Raw genomic sequence first — 15,863 nt, 5'->3', positions numbered from 1 at the left:
TACTTTCACATTTAAAATGGAAAATGTCTGTCTGCTGGTGAGGGGCTTCTTGAAACACAGAAGCACTGATCTGTACGAGAAACACAGGAAACTACACCACAGTGCTCGAGACCTCTTCTCCTGGCATGCCGGTTTCTCCTTCGTCTCATTTCCTTCCTCTTCCGAAGCCCACGGTTCTTTGTCTTTTGTCCCCGTGTCGCCAAGAGTGAGTGAATGGCCCAATGAAATGACCCTCTGCTTTACTTCCCGCCTCTATCTTTCTTCTTGATCTCCTCTCCATCTCCCGCTGATAACTTGTTACTCACTCGCAAGACGCAGACATACGGGAAACACACTCGATCAGAAGACACACACACACACACACACACACACACACACACACACACACACACACACACACACACACACACACACACACACACACACACACACACACACACACACACACACACACACACACACACACACACACACACACACACACACACACACACAGGTGTGGCCGGTGAAGGGTGAACAATCCCCGCACTGACCAGTCAAGCCTGGGCTTCCTGGAGAATGTTTGGGCAATGCCCTGGAACTCTGGCTTTATCAAAGTCGGTCAGGCACCAATGGACTCTGTGTGTGTGCGTGTTTGTGTGTAAGTGATGGGACAAAGTGTCAAGATAAGGTATCAATGAGATTTTTTTTTTTTTTTGTCCCATCGTAATTGTCCTCCACGTTTATTCCCAGAATGATTAAACGTTGGACGTGGCAGCTGTAGCATCAGAAGTGCAACGGTACTCCAACAATACACAACGTAGTATTTAGAAAGCTGCACTGGACGATTTGGGTGTTAATTCTCTTGACTTTGAGTCAGAAGAGCCATTCCCTCAAGCTAAGAAAATGTCTGTAAGTATTAGGGCTGCACAATTATTTAAATCGCAGGGGCGTGATATTCAAAATGTGTGTCAATATACCATTTAAAATCAAATATTGTGATGCTGCACAGATGTCCTGGCCTACACATCATATTCTAAAGACCTCCGCAAAAATCACATCACGATTAACTTTTATGTTTTTCAATTTAAATAAGAATGATGTTGTACAAATGATGAGTCCCTCTAATATTGCAAATCATACCGCAATTGCAATATTAGCCATGAACCATCGCAATCAAATTGGTTTAGCCCTGTTTCATATTACATCATTATAAGGCTGAGACTGGTGCCTTGTAAAGGTCTGGAGAAGCAGCTGAAGAAGCAAATCTGAAAAAGATGGCTCCCGTTACTCCTCCGAATAGGACGACGGTGCATTCCGTCTCACAAGAGATAAGTAAGCTGCTGGTGCGTTTTGGACTCAACGGAGAGAAACGCTTAAAAGGACGCAGAGCAAACCTGCCGCCGACGCAGACCTTCCATCACAAGTGAGGCACGTGAGCCAGCTTTACTGATGAAGTGTGGCTGCCGTCCATGCGAATGCGTGTGACCGCCCGTGTCCCCGCCTTCACGCGTGTGTGTGCTGAGGGGACTCATTTGCATGAGTCTCTGCGAGCGGGGCAGATCGATGTAACCGAGACCCTCCAGCTGTGACCGGGGCTGGCTGTCTTTGCAAGAGTGTGTGTGTGTGTGTGTGTGAGGCGAGCATGGTAATTGAGGCATCAAGCCATTCCGTCTTTGTCTCGATGCAAAACATGACGAGCGAGTTAATGGTCCAGCAGGGATGAACAATGCCGACCGCTTTCAATGGACGCAGCGATGGAAATACAAGACAAGCATGATTATTCATCACTAGCCTGTGTGCAGGGGGTGACGCTGCCTTCCCACAAAGCAACAGTGTGTGTAAATACTTGTGTGTGTGTGTGTGTGTGTGCGCCGAGAGTGAGCACATTTTTGCATATTCCGTGCATTTCTACTGCAATGCTGTTGCCTTCAGTGCTGCATGCGTGTACATATATTCCCTTTTATTCCTTTGCAGATGCTTGACTGACAGCACCGGTTTGTATGGGGCTGCTGCTGGTGAATGGAACCAATTGCTACACCCGGTTGACTCCATCATCGGACCGTTTGTGTTTGTGTCGAACCGGTCTGCTGGTCTCTATATCGCAATGCCCTCTTTATAGAGGAAGGTAGGTGCACCCGTGGAATCGGCCTGCTTTGCTTCATCGGGATGAGAGTTGGCACCAATGTAGATCTGTGTGTGTGTGTGTGTGTGTGTGTGTGGAAGAGAAAACAAGATAATGCACACAAACTATGCAAACAAATGCTTTCACAATGTATCCGAAACACCTCCCATGACAGATATCAGTTGAACGTCAGCCAAAGGAAATGAAACAATGAAACAAAAAAAAACAATTGATTTCTGGCCATAACTGCGGGGGAGTAGCAGATATGTGCTCCCCACGTATGTGCTTGCATGTGTGATGGTGTGTACACCACATGCTGTGTAAGTGTGTGTGTGTGGGCGTGTGTGTGTGTGTGTGAGGCGAGCTGGCAGAATATAGAATTGGACAGGAGTCAGAGAGCAAAGTGGTTGGAACGGCGAGCAGAAACGCACTCCCACCCCGTTTATCTGCACAGCTGAATAAAACATGCAAGTATACGGCAAGATATACTCAGGGCAATAAAGAGGACAATAAAACATGCATTAAAGCGCCGGAGATTACGCTGAATGTCAGCATTGGATTGAAACGAGGAATATATTGAGTATCCGGTCGACTGATTGTTTGATTGCGTGCGACTTTCAGTTTATAGGATCATAAACCTCAAAGACGGATTCATTTATGTTATACTTGACGCAAAGACCGACAGAAGTAAAAACAAGGCTTTCGATTGTCTGATCACGACCGGCACTGAATTGCAAGTTAGCCTCAACACAAACTTTCAAATTAGTGTAACATGGGTAAATGCTAAAATGTACCCACAGCTAATTCTACTAACCGAAAGGAGTCAAATTTTGTGTGGCTATTTAATAACTGCTGGCCTGGAAGCACATTCAGGTGACACATTGTGATTCAAGGCTCTAGCTAGCTATAATATCGGCAAAGCGTTTCAGAGACGGAGGGAAAATGTTGCTAAAACTTGAGTCTATTGCTAACCGTAGCCAAAGGATGAGCAACTTTTTCTGCAGGAGTTTCCGGCGGTGAATCAGGCTTTCACCATCCGAAGCTAATAGCAACGCCCCTCGCTCTGAAGTGATCTGTGATTGGCCAAAGTGTTCCGTCACGGGCCAGACTTTTTAAAAGCCAAGAGGAGGTGCAGAAGTCTACTTTTCTCTCAGATCCCTTGAATTACATTATGCTGAAAGGTTATGGAATTTTTGCCCAATGACGCCAAAAAATAAACCGCCTCCCCCAGCTTAAAGCACCAGCCGCAATTCTGCTGGTTGTCTCTTCTGTGGTTGATTCCCCCTCTAGCAATGCAATTTAGTTGTAAAATGTACCCAAATTGAAGTGCTGCCACTTAATAAAGAAAAGAAGCTTCTCGCACTGCTGCAGTCTCAAAACTCTGCCACCACAAAACTCTCCCAATTGAAAGATTCGTGATTTGAAGACCGAGCATTGTGTTGAAAAATGAGGTCACATTAATAGTGGAGGAAGTCATGGTTACATGCACCTCCAAGCATTTGCTTTAAGTTAAATGCTTGAGCTGTCTCATCTTCTTCAGATCTTTTTTTTTTTTTTTTAAAGAAGTGAAATAATGAATCTCCCCTCTTATTGTAAGCAGCACAAACGAGCTTTGAAAGGCAAACATATTGGTCTGAGTAAACCATGCGTCAGCTGTTATGCAAGTGACACTGCTTTAACCTCTCTGATCCTCTTTGCAGTTTCACAATTCCCACTTATGAAAACTAATGAGAGCAAAGAACTATGAACTCCTCGCCAAGAAAATGATCAAAGAAGTCTCTGACCCAGCCACAGACAGCACCATTATCGTGCAGACTTCTTTATGTCGCATATTAAACAACTTGTTATCGTGTAATTTCAGTCATTCTCTCGTCGCCGCTGCAGATTCCTTTCACAGAGGGATTTCGTCCCGTCACTGGTTTACTGTAATCTGGATTAGAACGGAGTGTCATGTGACAGCCTGAATATGTGATCGAGTCCGTGATCGAGTGTTTGCACACATGAGCGCGGCAGTGTGCGTTTGAGTGACGTGCCGAGGGAATTAAAAGTCGACAGAATGAATGAGGTGTAAGGTGGATAAAGCATGTTTTTACGTCCGTGTTTAAGTATCTACCTCCTCCAGATGAGCAGGCCAACTCCCATGGAGAGCAGCATGATGAGGGCGGCCACGGACACGACGACGATGATCACCACTGGACTCTGTTCACTGGACGCCAGCGCCACTGGAAGTGACAAAACACACCGATTACAAATATGGGCAAAAACACACACCTTACCTGAAATGAGTGTGCAACAGTTAGCTGGGCAAAGAACCGCAGGCATCACACCATTAGAACATATTTCCTCACACCAGCATCGTGCGGCGCACATATGTTCAATTACTGTATATTCAGACCGTCCTTCCCCAAAAAAACCCCAAAAAAAACACGGCTGCAAGCAGATTTTTACGACCCCTATTTTGGTGAATTGATAAGCAGCTGAAGTACTTCCCTTACATCACATGCGTTACATAACTTACATACTAGGGGTGTAACGGTTCACAAAACTCACGGTTCGGTACGATACGGTGGAGCCACGGTTCGGTACGGTTCGGTACAGTAGAAAACTATAAATGCAGAGAAATGTACTTGATTTTAAAATATATTTATTCATTACAACTAACATCATAAAGTTATTCTTTGACTTTGAACAATGATGGAACTATACCTGAGTGACTCGTCTTCTGGGGTGTCTTCTTAGCAACACATAAGCATAAAAAACAAAAACTGCTCCTTAATGTTATGTAGTGTTGTTGCTTACATCTAGTATTGTTACTTACATCTTGCAAAAGAGATTTTTAATCTCAATGGGACTACCTGGTTAAATAAAGGTTTAAATTTTTAATTTTTTAATTTTGTTTTATTTTTCAAACTTATTCGGTTCGTCCGTGAGCCTCGTACCGAACGGTTCAATGCGAATACGCGTACCGTTACACCCCTATTACATACGTAACCGTACTCATGTAACAAACGTACTTCTTCACAGTCAAACAAAGACAGGACTTTCACTGTTCGTGTCCCATGTTTTAACTTCCGTCGGTAAATTTACTTGCGTTATGGACTTAACTTCCATCACTAATGTCACATGCGGAACATTACCTTCTAACAAATGAACATATTTTAACCCAAACAATGATCTTTTCCGAAATTGAACCAAGTACCGGTGGTTTTGTTTGAAATCCTAATGTTTGCCACGCGTATAAACGTGAACCCTTTGAACTACGTGAGCCTTTAGCTGATGCTCTCCAACGGCCACGCAACCTGTTCTGTCATGTAGGTATGAAGACGCGTTGGTATATTAAATGCGAACAAGAACAGGAGATGAGATCAAATAATAAGGCGATGACCTTCAGGGTCCAATGAATTTCATAAGAAGTTGATTGGAGTGGAGGGTAAACCGATGCGTTCCAATTCTCAAAGGAGTTGCCGTCCCCAAGCATGATTAATATTAGACTTGACCCTCCTATATCACACTGGTTGCTTCATTAAAGACTCAAGGAACAGAAATTACACAATAACATAAGACACCATTTGGTTCAGCAATGCAAACGATGCTGTTGTAGTAATAAGACTCTGAAAGACATCATCTTCATCAGCAGACGGCAGCTTTGCAAGTTTTTGCAAGCAATTCAAGGACTTGTCGTCCATGTTGGTTTTTGTTGACCTTTTGTTTTTGTTGACTGGCACAATTATTGAAAACAGCAATAGTTTAGTCATCTGCTGTTTCATTGAACTTCAACAATACTATCTTGGAACACAGCACAGCATCCAGTGGCCATTCGATTTCTTCACAAAACTAAATATTCATCTTCAACCCCTCTGTATTGCAGCTGTACACCTGCCAACTCTTATTGTTTCCTTACAATCAACCCAAAAATACCGATACTCGATGAATGCATTATTCACTTGACATATGTACCAATCACACCATTGCATTGTGAACGTCGTTTAAAACCTGTTTGCGTTTCGCACGCGGCCACTAGAGGCTGCTGTGTTGCTGCCTTGTGAGTGTGTCCGGTCATCATTTGACTCTTGATCCAGCCTGAGGGAGAATAAAGGAAACCGAATATGCATTGTCCAAAAAAAAAAAAAAAGTTATCTTGCAACTAATAGCCCTCACCCTGAAGCAAAACAAAGAAATAAGAGACCCCTTCTGCTTAAAAATGTATAAATACTCTGTGGTCGAGCTGGTCTTTGGCCAACTGTACAAGATGGTGGTCTCGGGCGAGTTACACTGTGAACAAATCCCTTTCCTGGGCAACTAAAACACTTTGAAACAAAAGGATTCATGAGAAGTACAAGGCTTGAAACTCACTTGCACACAAATAGACACACACAGAGTCCCAACCAGACCCCGAGGTACGCGGCATCAACACGCACAAAGAAGAACCATTTCACAGTTTACGAGTAGAATCTTGCATCTTCACACAATCTCAGACAGTCACTTCCCCGTCCCCTCATCTCCCCATCTCTCTCACTCTAGCAGCACACTTTATTGTGCGGCCTGGCCAGGTGCCTGCACAACACAAACCCCCCCCCCCCCCATCCCATTGTGCCCGGCGGTGCTGAGAGGAGGGAGTGAAGTGAAAGTGAGGAGGAGAAGGGATGGGGGGGCGTGAAACGGCTACTCACATTCGCCAAGTGTCTGCAGCTCCAGGGGAGCGCTGTACGCTCCGTAGTCGATGGGTGGCGGAGAGGAGGAGGAGGACGAGAACAAAGAGGAGGACAGCGAGGAAGACGAGGAGGAAGTGGCAGAGGACGCAGAGGAGGATGATAGAGGGGAGGAAGACAGGGGTGAGGAGGGGGCCGGCGTAGAGAAAGGGCGGATGAGGAAGACATATGTGGTGCCAGGTTTGAGGTTGTTGACGCTGATCCGTGTGGCGGCCGTCTTCGCAGTCGAATAACTCTGATCCTTTTGTTCCTGCGGAGACAGAAAGTGCAGTGAGAGGCAGAGAAAACTACAAAGAAAGAGGGGGGGGGGGCAGGAGGAGAAGTGAGACGTGTAGGTGGAATACATTTGTGAGATGCCTTGTTCATTTCCATGGCACAGTATGTAGCGCTGGGAGCCGTGCGAGACAATTTTGTAACCGAATCAAGGGCTTTGGTAATGTTTCACTTATTGAGACAGCGGAACAGAGTTGCAAAGAGCCAGACAAAGTGTCCAGACAGTTTGCAATTTACTCCTGTAAATGAATGAATGAAGAAGCAACACTCTTTTGGAAATACACGATAGAGAAAACAGACTGTCATTAATGCACGGCTCTATTCATTAGAGAGATCTTTAGAAAATGAATCAAAGGTGGTGCTCCTTTGTTTCTCTCTGCGAGAGTGACTCACTCACACAAGTGGACACGCTGGGATCAAGAGAATAGACTCCGCATCAACATAATTACTCCACTCGCTGTTTGTGTTTGCGCCGCTTCGGTGACATCCGCCGCTTCCGTCTTTGCGCGTCATAACTCTGCACGTCAATAAGATCACTCCAATGTCCTTTGGTGTCTTGGTGGGTGAGGCGGAGAGCACTGTCTAACATGCTGGTTACCCATAGCTGTTCAACTGGGTTAGGATCTGGTGACTGTGAATACCTACCTTTTGACAGTGTGTGAGGTCGTACAGTAACATATTTTAAGAAGGTATTATTTCCCAGTTTCATGGAGTTTCATTTCCCCCTGTGGCTGTATGTGAGACTGCCAAGTATGCCTAATGTCATTTGCACAATGATATTAAAAGTCTCAAGCCAGGTGCAATGGAGGAACAATTAGAATAGAAACTGTAACGAGACATCCAGTGTAGTGGATTATCTAGCTTTGGCAATTTCAACGTGCGTGGAAGTCAGCGAAAGGCTTCTTATTCTGAAAAGATGAGATGAGCATGTTTGGCACAAACCTAAAGATGAGTTGTGTCTCTGGAGAGGTCCCAACCACTGTGTGTGCATATCAAGATGTCACACCAGCACTTGTAATAAACTGGAGGCCAATACAGTGGCGTGTAGCAACACTGTGTGAGTCCTTCGCATATTTCAACAACCGTCCATCCGATCTACTTTACACTTGAGTGGGTGTATTGCTGGGTGACCTAAGGACGTGCGGTGTCGAAGTTGGTGCAAATTGGACACGTTCAATTTTGAACTTTGCATAAAGCAACAGCGCTCTGTGCAGCAGCAGGGGGCGGGGCTACAGCGCTCCGCGGACTGAGTCGAGTATCTCGTAAGCAGCGGGCCTTTACAGGCCGCTCATCGACTGCAGTTCACTTTTGGTGCTGGATGCTGGACATGCCAACGTTACCACCAGACTCTTCTTCACGGCACCGCACGAGCACGGATGTGTGGAGTCTGTGTGACACCTGCGTAAACACAGATTGCTCAGATAAATAGCAGACACAAGAGGTCATGTCAACGGAGTCAGTTGCCTTTTGTGTGTGTGTGTGTGTGTGTGTGTGTGCACAATGCTACTTCCATGATCCTCTATGGCTTCAGGAACAGCACGGCAGGAAGAAAGCAGAGAGCGAGAGAGCGCGAGAGCGAGAGAGAGCGAGAGAGCGAGCGAGAGCGAGAGAGAGCGAGAGAGCGAGCGAGAGCGAGAGAGAGCGAGAGAGCGAGAGAGAGCGAGAGAGCAAGCAAGAGAGAGAGAGAGAGCAAGCAAGAGAGAGAGAGAGAGCGAGAGAGCGAGAGAGCGAGAGACGCGTGCAGAGTGAAACAGAGATTCACTGAGAAAGTGAATGGCAGCTACTTTATAATGAGTGACTCCTGTGGAGTGAGCTAATATAATACGTGACACAGAGAAGAGATGGAGGGGAGGATGGAGGGAAACAACAGAGTCAGAGATGACACTTTGTGATATCGCGTTATGAATAAACGGCGAGTGAATCATCGTCGGTGCTGGTCACCACTGCCGTCGACAACGTGCGTGATCCCGATTAAAACACTGCATGTTTAACAAGGGATTTTAGAAATATCAGTATTTGTGGGCCCATAAATAAACGATAAAAAAGGAGGAAGAGAAAGGCAATACACGGACTAAGTAAAGCCATATTTCATACTTTAACAGGCTCTTTGCTGCAGTGTTGTTATATTGCCTTTTCATTTCATGGCCTGTCACCAATTTTCCTGTCTCACTCAGTTATTCTCCAGCTATCCTTTGCTCTCTCTCTCTCCATTCATCTGCCTCCTCGTTCTGCTTTTCTCCTCCATCTAGCCTCTTCATTTCATTTCTCGCCATCACTCTGCTCTTCCAAGCATCATTCCACCAAGTCATCTGTCCCTAACACCTTTTCTCTCCCTCAGTGATCACACAGGAACCTCATCCTTCCAAACTGTACACCTCTTCTTATCTCTCCTCTCTCCTCGCCCCATCCCTCCTCCAAATCTTCCCCTATTTTATTATTATTTGTTGTTGTAAATCAGTGGGAGTCGAGCAGTGAGGAGCAGGGCTTTATTAAATATGGTGAAGCATAGAGAAGAGGAGGAGGTGTGAAAACGAGTGCGAGTGTGACACAGACGAATACAAAAGGCCTGGCGTTGCCAGAAAACAGCAGCGTATGAAAATGTAGAAGTGTGAGCGTGACAGCTGTGATTTACGTGCATGACAGATTTACTGTGACGACTACGGCTTGTTGACGGGGAGGCCGCAATCCGACTAAGTGCTACGTTAACTTAGCGCAGGAAGGCCGAAGGAATTACAGTAGTTATCCATGAAAGCAAAGCTGAATGTGGCAGTAATATGGACTCAGGGTTTTACATAATTGTCACTCGGTGCACCGAAGCAAAATGAAACAAATGATGATGTTGGTGTCTATGTGGTCGCCACATCTGGAACCCGAATGATTACACAGGATTCTCAAGTCCGGTGCCGATACTGATAATTGAGAGTTAAAGAAAATATCAAATAACTGTCAAAAAAAACATTGGATATTGTATTTGGAAGAGTTGGTTAGTGATGGAGCAATGAAAAACAATCACGTGGACTGACTGATGAACCAGTGGATTTACCTTCTCATAGTATTTGACCTCGTACTCAGTGCGGCTGCTGTTTGGGTAAGAAGGCTCCCTCCACACCAGCGTTATGCTCTTCTGCTCGATCTTCTCCGCTCGCAGCTCACTGATCAGAGACGGGGCTACAAAGAAGAGAAGAGAGAGGGAGAACGAAGAGAGATGAGTTTGGGGATTCCAGTCTCATCCAATATGAATACAGGAGCATGAGGAGTTCCCTCAGGGGCAGCGGAAACTCTCTTTACTCTCCTGTATTTCCAGTTTTCACACAAAGGGAGCGAAGAAATGCTGCAAATTGTCTTTCAAGGAGGACATTGGCAGAAGGCAGGCAGTGATATGTTGATAAATACATATTTGCAGTATGCCATACTGTATTCATCTGGGGTGAGAGAGCTATAGAAGAAGAAGAGACAGTCTGGGGAAAACCAACAAGGCTGTTAGGAGAGGAGAGGAAGAAAGAGAGTGAATGAACAAGGACAGCAGTAGGTAGCAGAGACACCACATTCATTATTGAAGCTGATCTGTGTCAGAGCAGACAGCTTAATCTCACTCCGTGAATGGACAAGCGCTGCGTACCTTCTGTGTCTGAGTGTGTGAGGCATTGACCAGTGCCCAGGTCGGCACGTTGGGACTGACAATAGATCAATACAGATACGGATTGACTGACAAGTCTGTATCTACACGAGACTGCGAACGGTTGGAGAAGCTCTCAATCTGGAGTCCCCGTTTCCTCTCCGAGTCTCTCCGACATTTGAATTCTTTCTGACTCAATCGAGGGGAGCCGCGGTGTAATGGAGCCCGACAAATATGTCATCCCTTATTGATCACAACAGAGGGAACTAAATTGAAGATGGATATTGCAGTGCGACGCTTCCCATATTTAGATGCCGTGTGTGACGGCGTGGGCCTCGCTAAGCAAACAACTTAATTACCGGGGAAAAGACCAGCTCTTTGTTTCTCTGCCAACAAAAGACAGGCAGCCCCAAAGTATGATACTCAGCAAGCACCACCCACTCTTGCCTAAGTGCTAATTATGCCATGTATGATTAAGTAGCAAAATGGGTTGTCACTCAAAGACACTAAGAACAACAAAGGGCTGTGGTTAGCGCAGTGAAAAGGCCTTCATGTCTGGGAGGAGCGCTGCCATTAAGGCCAGTAGGCTTCTGTTTAGTGCCATGGGAGTGTGAGGGGTGTTTCCCCTCATCTTCTTTTGTCCTAGACTACAATCATCTCCACCAGGAGAATCATGCAGTCGCTGGCGTTTGTGGGTGCGTTTGTGAGTGACTGCGCACCTCTCCGTCTGTCCACGGCTCATCTCGCATTCTGCTGCAACATATTGCGAAATTATTTTGAATAATATTATGACTGCGTGCTCAAGGAGCACTCGTGGTTGCGGTGACATTTATTGCGTGTTTTATACTGCAGCCGACTGCTTGCTGACTCCTCACTCACTACTCTCAATAGTAGTGATAGTAGTGATAGCACAGCTGAGTGCGTCTCTGACACACAGCCGCTGCTCTGCAGCCAGAGACACAGTGGGGGGAAGGCGTAGACTGTATGTCTATGGGGAAAACAGTTTGTCGACTTTTGTTGTTTTGAACAGTGTGTTTGAACAGCTAACTGAACTACACACTGTTGAGTGCATCGCCGCTGCTGAGCTGCTTCTCTGCAGTCAGAGACACAGTTATTCTGGGCCTTTTTATTGGGCATCAAACTCCTGTTTACACGCGTGGTGTTGACAAAATTGACTATAAGCCGAAATAAACGCTTCAAGTCGCAGTTACGAAGTGGGACGGAGCAGAGACGAGCACATGCAGACATCTGTATAGAATAAAATGAGTCTGTTGAGTGAGACGTGCAAATGAAAAATGGCGGAAACATTTGCGTTCTAGGTGGGGGGGGGGGGGGTCAATTGTGGGTTGTGTTCATTCAATCAACATTACAGAAGTGGTTGCTGCGGACACTCAGCAGACATCTGCACCCGACTGTCATTGCTGTTTTTTTTACTTAAACACCTGTGACAGCCCCCGGGGTGGCAAGGGGGTTTCACGACAACACGGACCAATAAACACAACCAGTCGGTAGATAAATGGTGCAAGTGAGGTTTTTACTGAAGATAGAGAGTGGATAGAGGTAGGATAGACACTCAACAATACACTGTCCGCTTTCCAGAGGGATGGTCGGGGTTCACTTCCACGGTTCGGTGCACAACGGGTATTCCTCATACGGTCCAGGGCGCGGGCAGGAGCAGGGTAGTCGTACAGGCAGGGGTCGGGAGCCGGGCGGGTAGTCAGACGTTCCAGGGTGATCAAGGGGTAAGCCAGTTGTCTCCAATGCGTTTGCTGTGTCTCCGTCTCTTTCCACTCCTACTCTCTCCTCGTTTCCTGTGTCCGGGGCCCTTTTATAGTCCCCTCCTCCTCCTCCGATAGGGTGTGGTCGCTCCCTCGGCTCTCCTCCTCAGGTGTTGCTTGTTTGGGCTGATGGTGGTTTGGCGCTCTTTTCCACTCCCTGACATGGGGCTCCGCCTCCATGTCCGGCAATATCGTCCCTCTACCACTTCTCCTCTGAGGTTGCCCCTCCGGCTGCCACATACCCCCCCCCTTAAATCCGACCTGGGGGGAGGACTGCTCCAGGAACCTAGGGCGTCCCGTCTAGACAGGGCGTCCGCGTTTCCATGAGCGGCCCCGGATCTGTGGACAACAGAGAAAGCATATGGTTGAAGGGATAAAAACCAGCGTGTGACCCGGGCGTTATTGTCTTTTGAACGGGACATCCATACCAGGGGGGCGTGGTCCGTGACCAGGGTAAAGTGTCGTCCCAGCAGATAATATTTCAACTCCCCCAGAGCCCATTTGATGGCCAAACACTCCTTCTCGACCGTGGCGTATCTCGTTTCTCTCGGTAATAATTTTCTGCTTACGTATGTGATCGGGTGCTCCTCTCCATCCCTCAGCTGGGACAGGACGGCACCCACCCCGGTCTCGGAGGCATCTGTCTGTACCACCAATGGTTGCGTAAAGTCCGGGGTCACCAGCACTGGTTCAGAACAGAGTACTTCCTTCAGCTTCTCGAAGGCGTCCTCGGTCTCTGCCGTCCATACGATCCGATCTGGCAGCCGGTTTTTTGTCAGGTCCGTCAGGGGTGCTGCAAGAGCAGAGAACTGGGGAACAAACCGTCGATAGTAGCTAGCTAGCCCAATGAATGCTCGTACCTGTTTCTTTGTGCGGGGGCGGGGCCATTCCCGGATCGCCTCGACTTTCCCTACCTGGGGCTTGACGCAGCCGCGGCCGATGGTGTACCCCAGGTAGTCAGCTTCCCGGAGGCCGAGGCGACATTTCTTGGGGTTGGCTGTCAGCCCCGCCCCTCGCAGAGCTTTCAGGACGGCTTCCAGTCTTTGGAGGTGAGCCCCCCATTCCTCCCCGTGCACGACGATGTCGTCCAGATAGGCTGCCGCGTATTCTCGATGGGGACGTAGTACCTGGTCCATCAGTCTCTGGTACGTGGGGGGGCTCCGTGGAGACCGAACGGCAGCCTCTTATAGTGGTACAGTCCCATGGGCGTAGTGAAGGCCGTTTTTTCCCTGTCTTCGGGGGCTACTGCCACTTGCCAGTAGCCTTTAGTCAAGTCGAGGGTGGTGATGTATCTGGCCCTCCCGATGCGCTCTATCATCTCGTCCACCCGGGGCATCGGGTAGGCATCGAATTTTGAGATGGCGTTGAGCTGCCTAAAGTCATTGCAGAACCTGACCGAGCCATCGGGTTTCGGAACCAACACTATAGGGCTGCACCACTCGCTCGTCGAGGGTTCGATGATGTCGGCCTCCAGCATACTCTGTACCTCCCTCTCTATCGCCCCCCGGCGGGCTTCGGGGATGCGGTACGGCCTTAGCTTCACCTTCTTCCCGGGCTCGGTGATTATCCGGTGTTGCACCAGTGTGGTGTATCCGGGGTCCGGGGAGAACACGTCCCGGAACCGATCCACCATTTCCCGGACGTCCTGCTTCTGCCGGGGGGTCAACTCTTCTCCCACGGGTACCTCGACTGGCTCCGTTTTTCCTGGGAGGGTAGAGAGAGAGAAACAGAGCATGGCATCCCTACGCACCCATTTCTTGAGCAGGTTCACATGATAAACCTTCGTCGGGTGCCTCCGACCTGGTTGCCGGACTCGGTAGTTTACCGGCCCCACTTTCTCCATTACTTCATACGGCCCCCTCCATCGGGCTAGAAACTTACATTCCGCCGTGGGTACCAGGACCAACACCCGATCCCCTGGGTTAAACACTCGGGGTTGGGTTCCCCGGTTGTACACGCGGGCTTGGGCCGCCTGTGCCTCGGCCATGTGTTCTCGGACGATGGGCCAGAGGGATGCCATCCTCACCCTCATCTCCTCGACGTGGTCCACCATGGTGCGGTAGGGGGAGGGTTGGTGTTCCCAGGCTTCTTTGGCCAGGTCGAGTAGCCCCCGGGGTCGTCGACCGTACAGGAGCTCGAAGGGCGAGAATCCGGTAGATGCCTGGGGCACCTCTCTGATGGAGAACATCAGGAAGGGTAGCAGTTGGTCCCAATTCTTCCCGTCCTGGTCCATGGTTTTTTTCAACATTTTCTTCAGTGTCTGGTTGAATCGTTCTACTAGTCCGTCCGTTTGGGGGTGATACACCGACGTCCTCAGTTGGGTCACCTTCAGCATGCCACACAGATCCTTCATGATCCTAGACATGAACGGGGTTCCTTGGTCGGTGAGAATCTCCTCCGGTATTCCGACCCTGGAAAACAACATCACCAGCTCCCTTGCAATGCCCTTGGTGGCCATAGAGCGTAGGGGAATGGCTTCGGGATACCGGGTGGCGTAATCCACTATCACCAGGATGTACCTGTGTCCCCGGTTGGTCTTGGGTAGGGGCCCCACTAGGTCCATCCCGATCCTGCTGAAGGGGACGGTGATGATCGGCAGGGGCACCAGCGGGTTTCTGTGATGGGGTTGTGGGGCCACTTGTTGACATTCGGGGCAGCTCCGGCAGTAATCCTCCACGGCTTTTTTTATTCCGGGCCAGTGGAACCTGGCCCTCACCCTTTCCAGGGTTTTCTCCACTCCTAGATGGGCACCTAAGATATGGGAGTGGGCTAACTGGAGGACAGAGGGTATGAAAGGACGTGGTACCAGTAACAACCTGAGGGGGGCCCCGTCCTTTATTACTACCTGGTAGAGGAGCCCGTTATAAATGGAGAAATGTGTGGGAGGGAGGTCTCTTACCCCGTCCAGTGGTCGTCCGTCTACGGCGGCCACCTGCCGAAGGGCGTGGGCTAGGTTGGGGTCCTCCAACTGGGCCGTCCCAAACCTCCCTGTGAGGGGCCCGGGTAAGATGGGCTCCTCCGGGTCCTGGGGGAACAGCCCGGCCAGCTCCTCTTCTTCGAGGGAGGGGGTATCTGCCTCCTCGGGGATGGGTGGCGCCTCTCCTTCGGGCTCACTGGGGCTGGAGGGTCCGTCGTTCTCGACGGCTGTGGCATATACGTCCTCGGGGTTGGGTTGGGTGGCCTCCACCAACGCCCGGGCCACGGCACTGGCGACTCCTTCCGATAGGGGATCGGTGGAGATCTCCTCCCCCAGCCCACAGATGGCTTTCTTCTTGGACTTTCGGTGAGGGGTCGTACCTGGTTTCACCACCAGGCTGCGCCACAGCTCCTGGAACACGGGCAGGTCTCGGCCGACCAGCACCTCTACGGGGAGTCCTTCCACT

At 48.8% G+C, this 15,863-nt stretch overlaps 1 protein-coding gene across 1 annotated transcript in view; it reads right to left on the bottom strand.

The window, feature by feature from the left end:
* Positions 1–15,863, bottom strand: part of epha10 (EPH receptor A10) — a gene marked incomplete at both ends in the record, with an annotated part of 154,667 nt that overhangs the window by 18,892 nt on the left and 119,912 nt on the right. The window contains 3 exons of the mRNA XM_079288669.1: positions 4,218–4,326; positions 6,775–7,063; positions 10,130–10,254. Coding sequence (XP_079144795.1) covers positions 4,218–4,326; positions 6,775–7,063; positions 10,130–10,254 — 523 coding nt within the window. The remainder of the gene's footprint in view (positions 1–4,217; positions 4,327–6,774; positions 7,064–10,129; positions 10,255–15,863) is intronic.

This window comes from Melanostigma gelatinosum (genome assembly GCF_949748355.1).
Source record: "Melanostigma gelatinosum genome assembly, chromosome: 17".
In the NCBI taxonomy this organism is placed as follows: domain Eukaryota; kingdom Metazoa; phylum Chordata; class Actinopteri; order Perciformes; family Zoarcidae; genus Melanostigma; species Melanostigma gelatinosum.
This window is presented reverse-complemented; position numbering and strand designations above follow the sequence as displayed.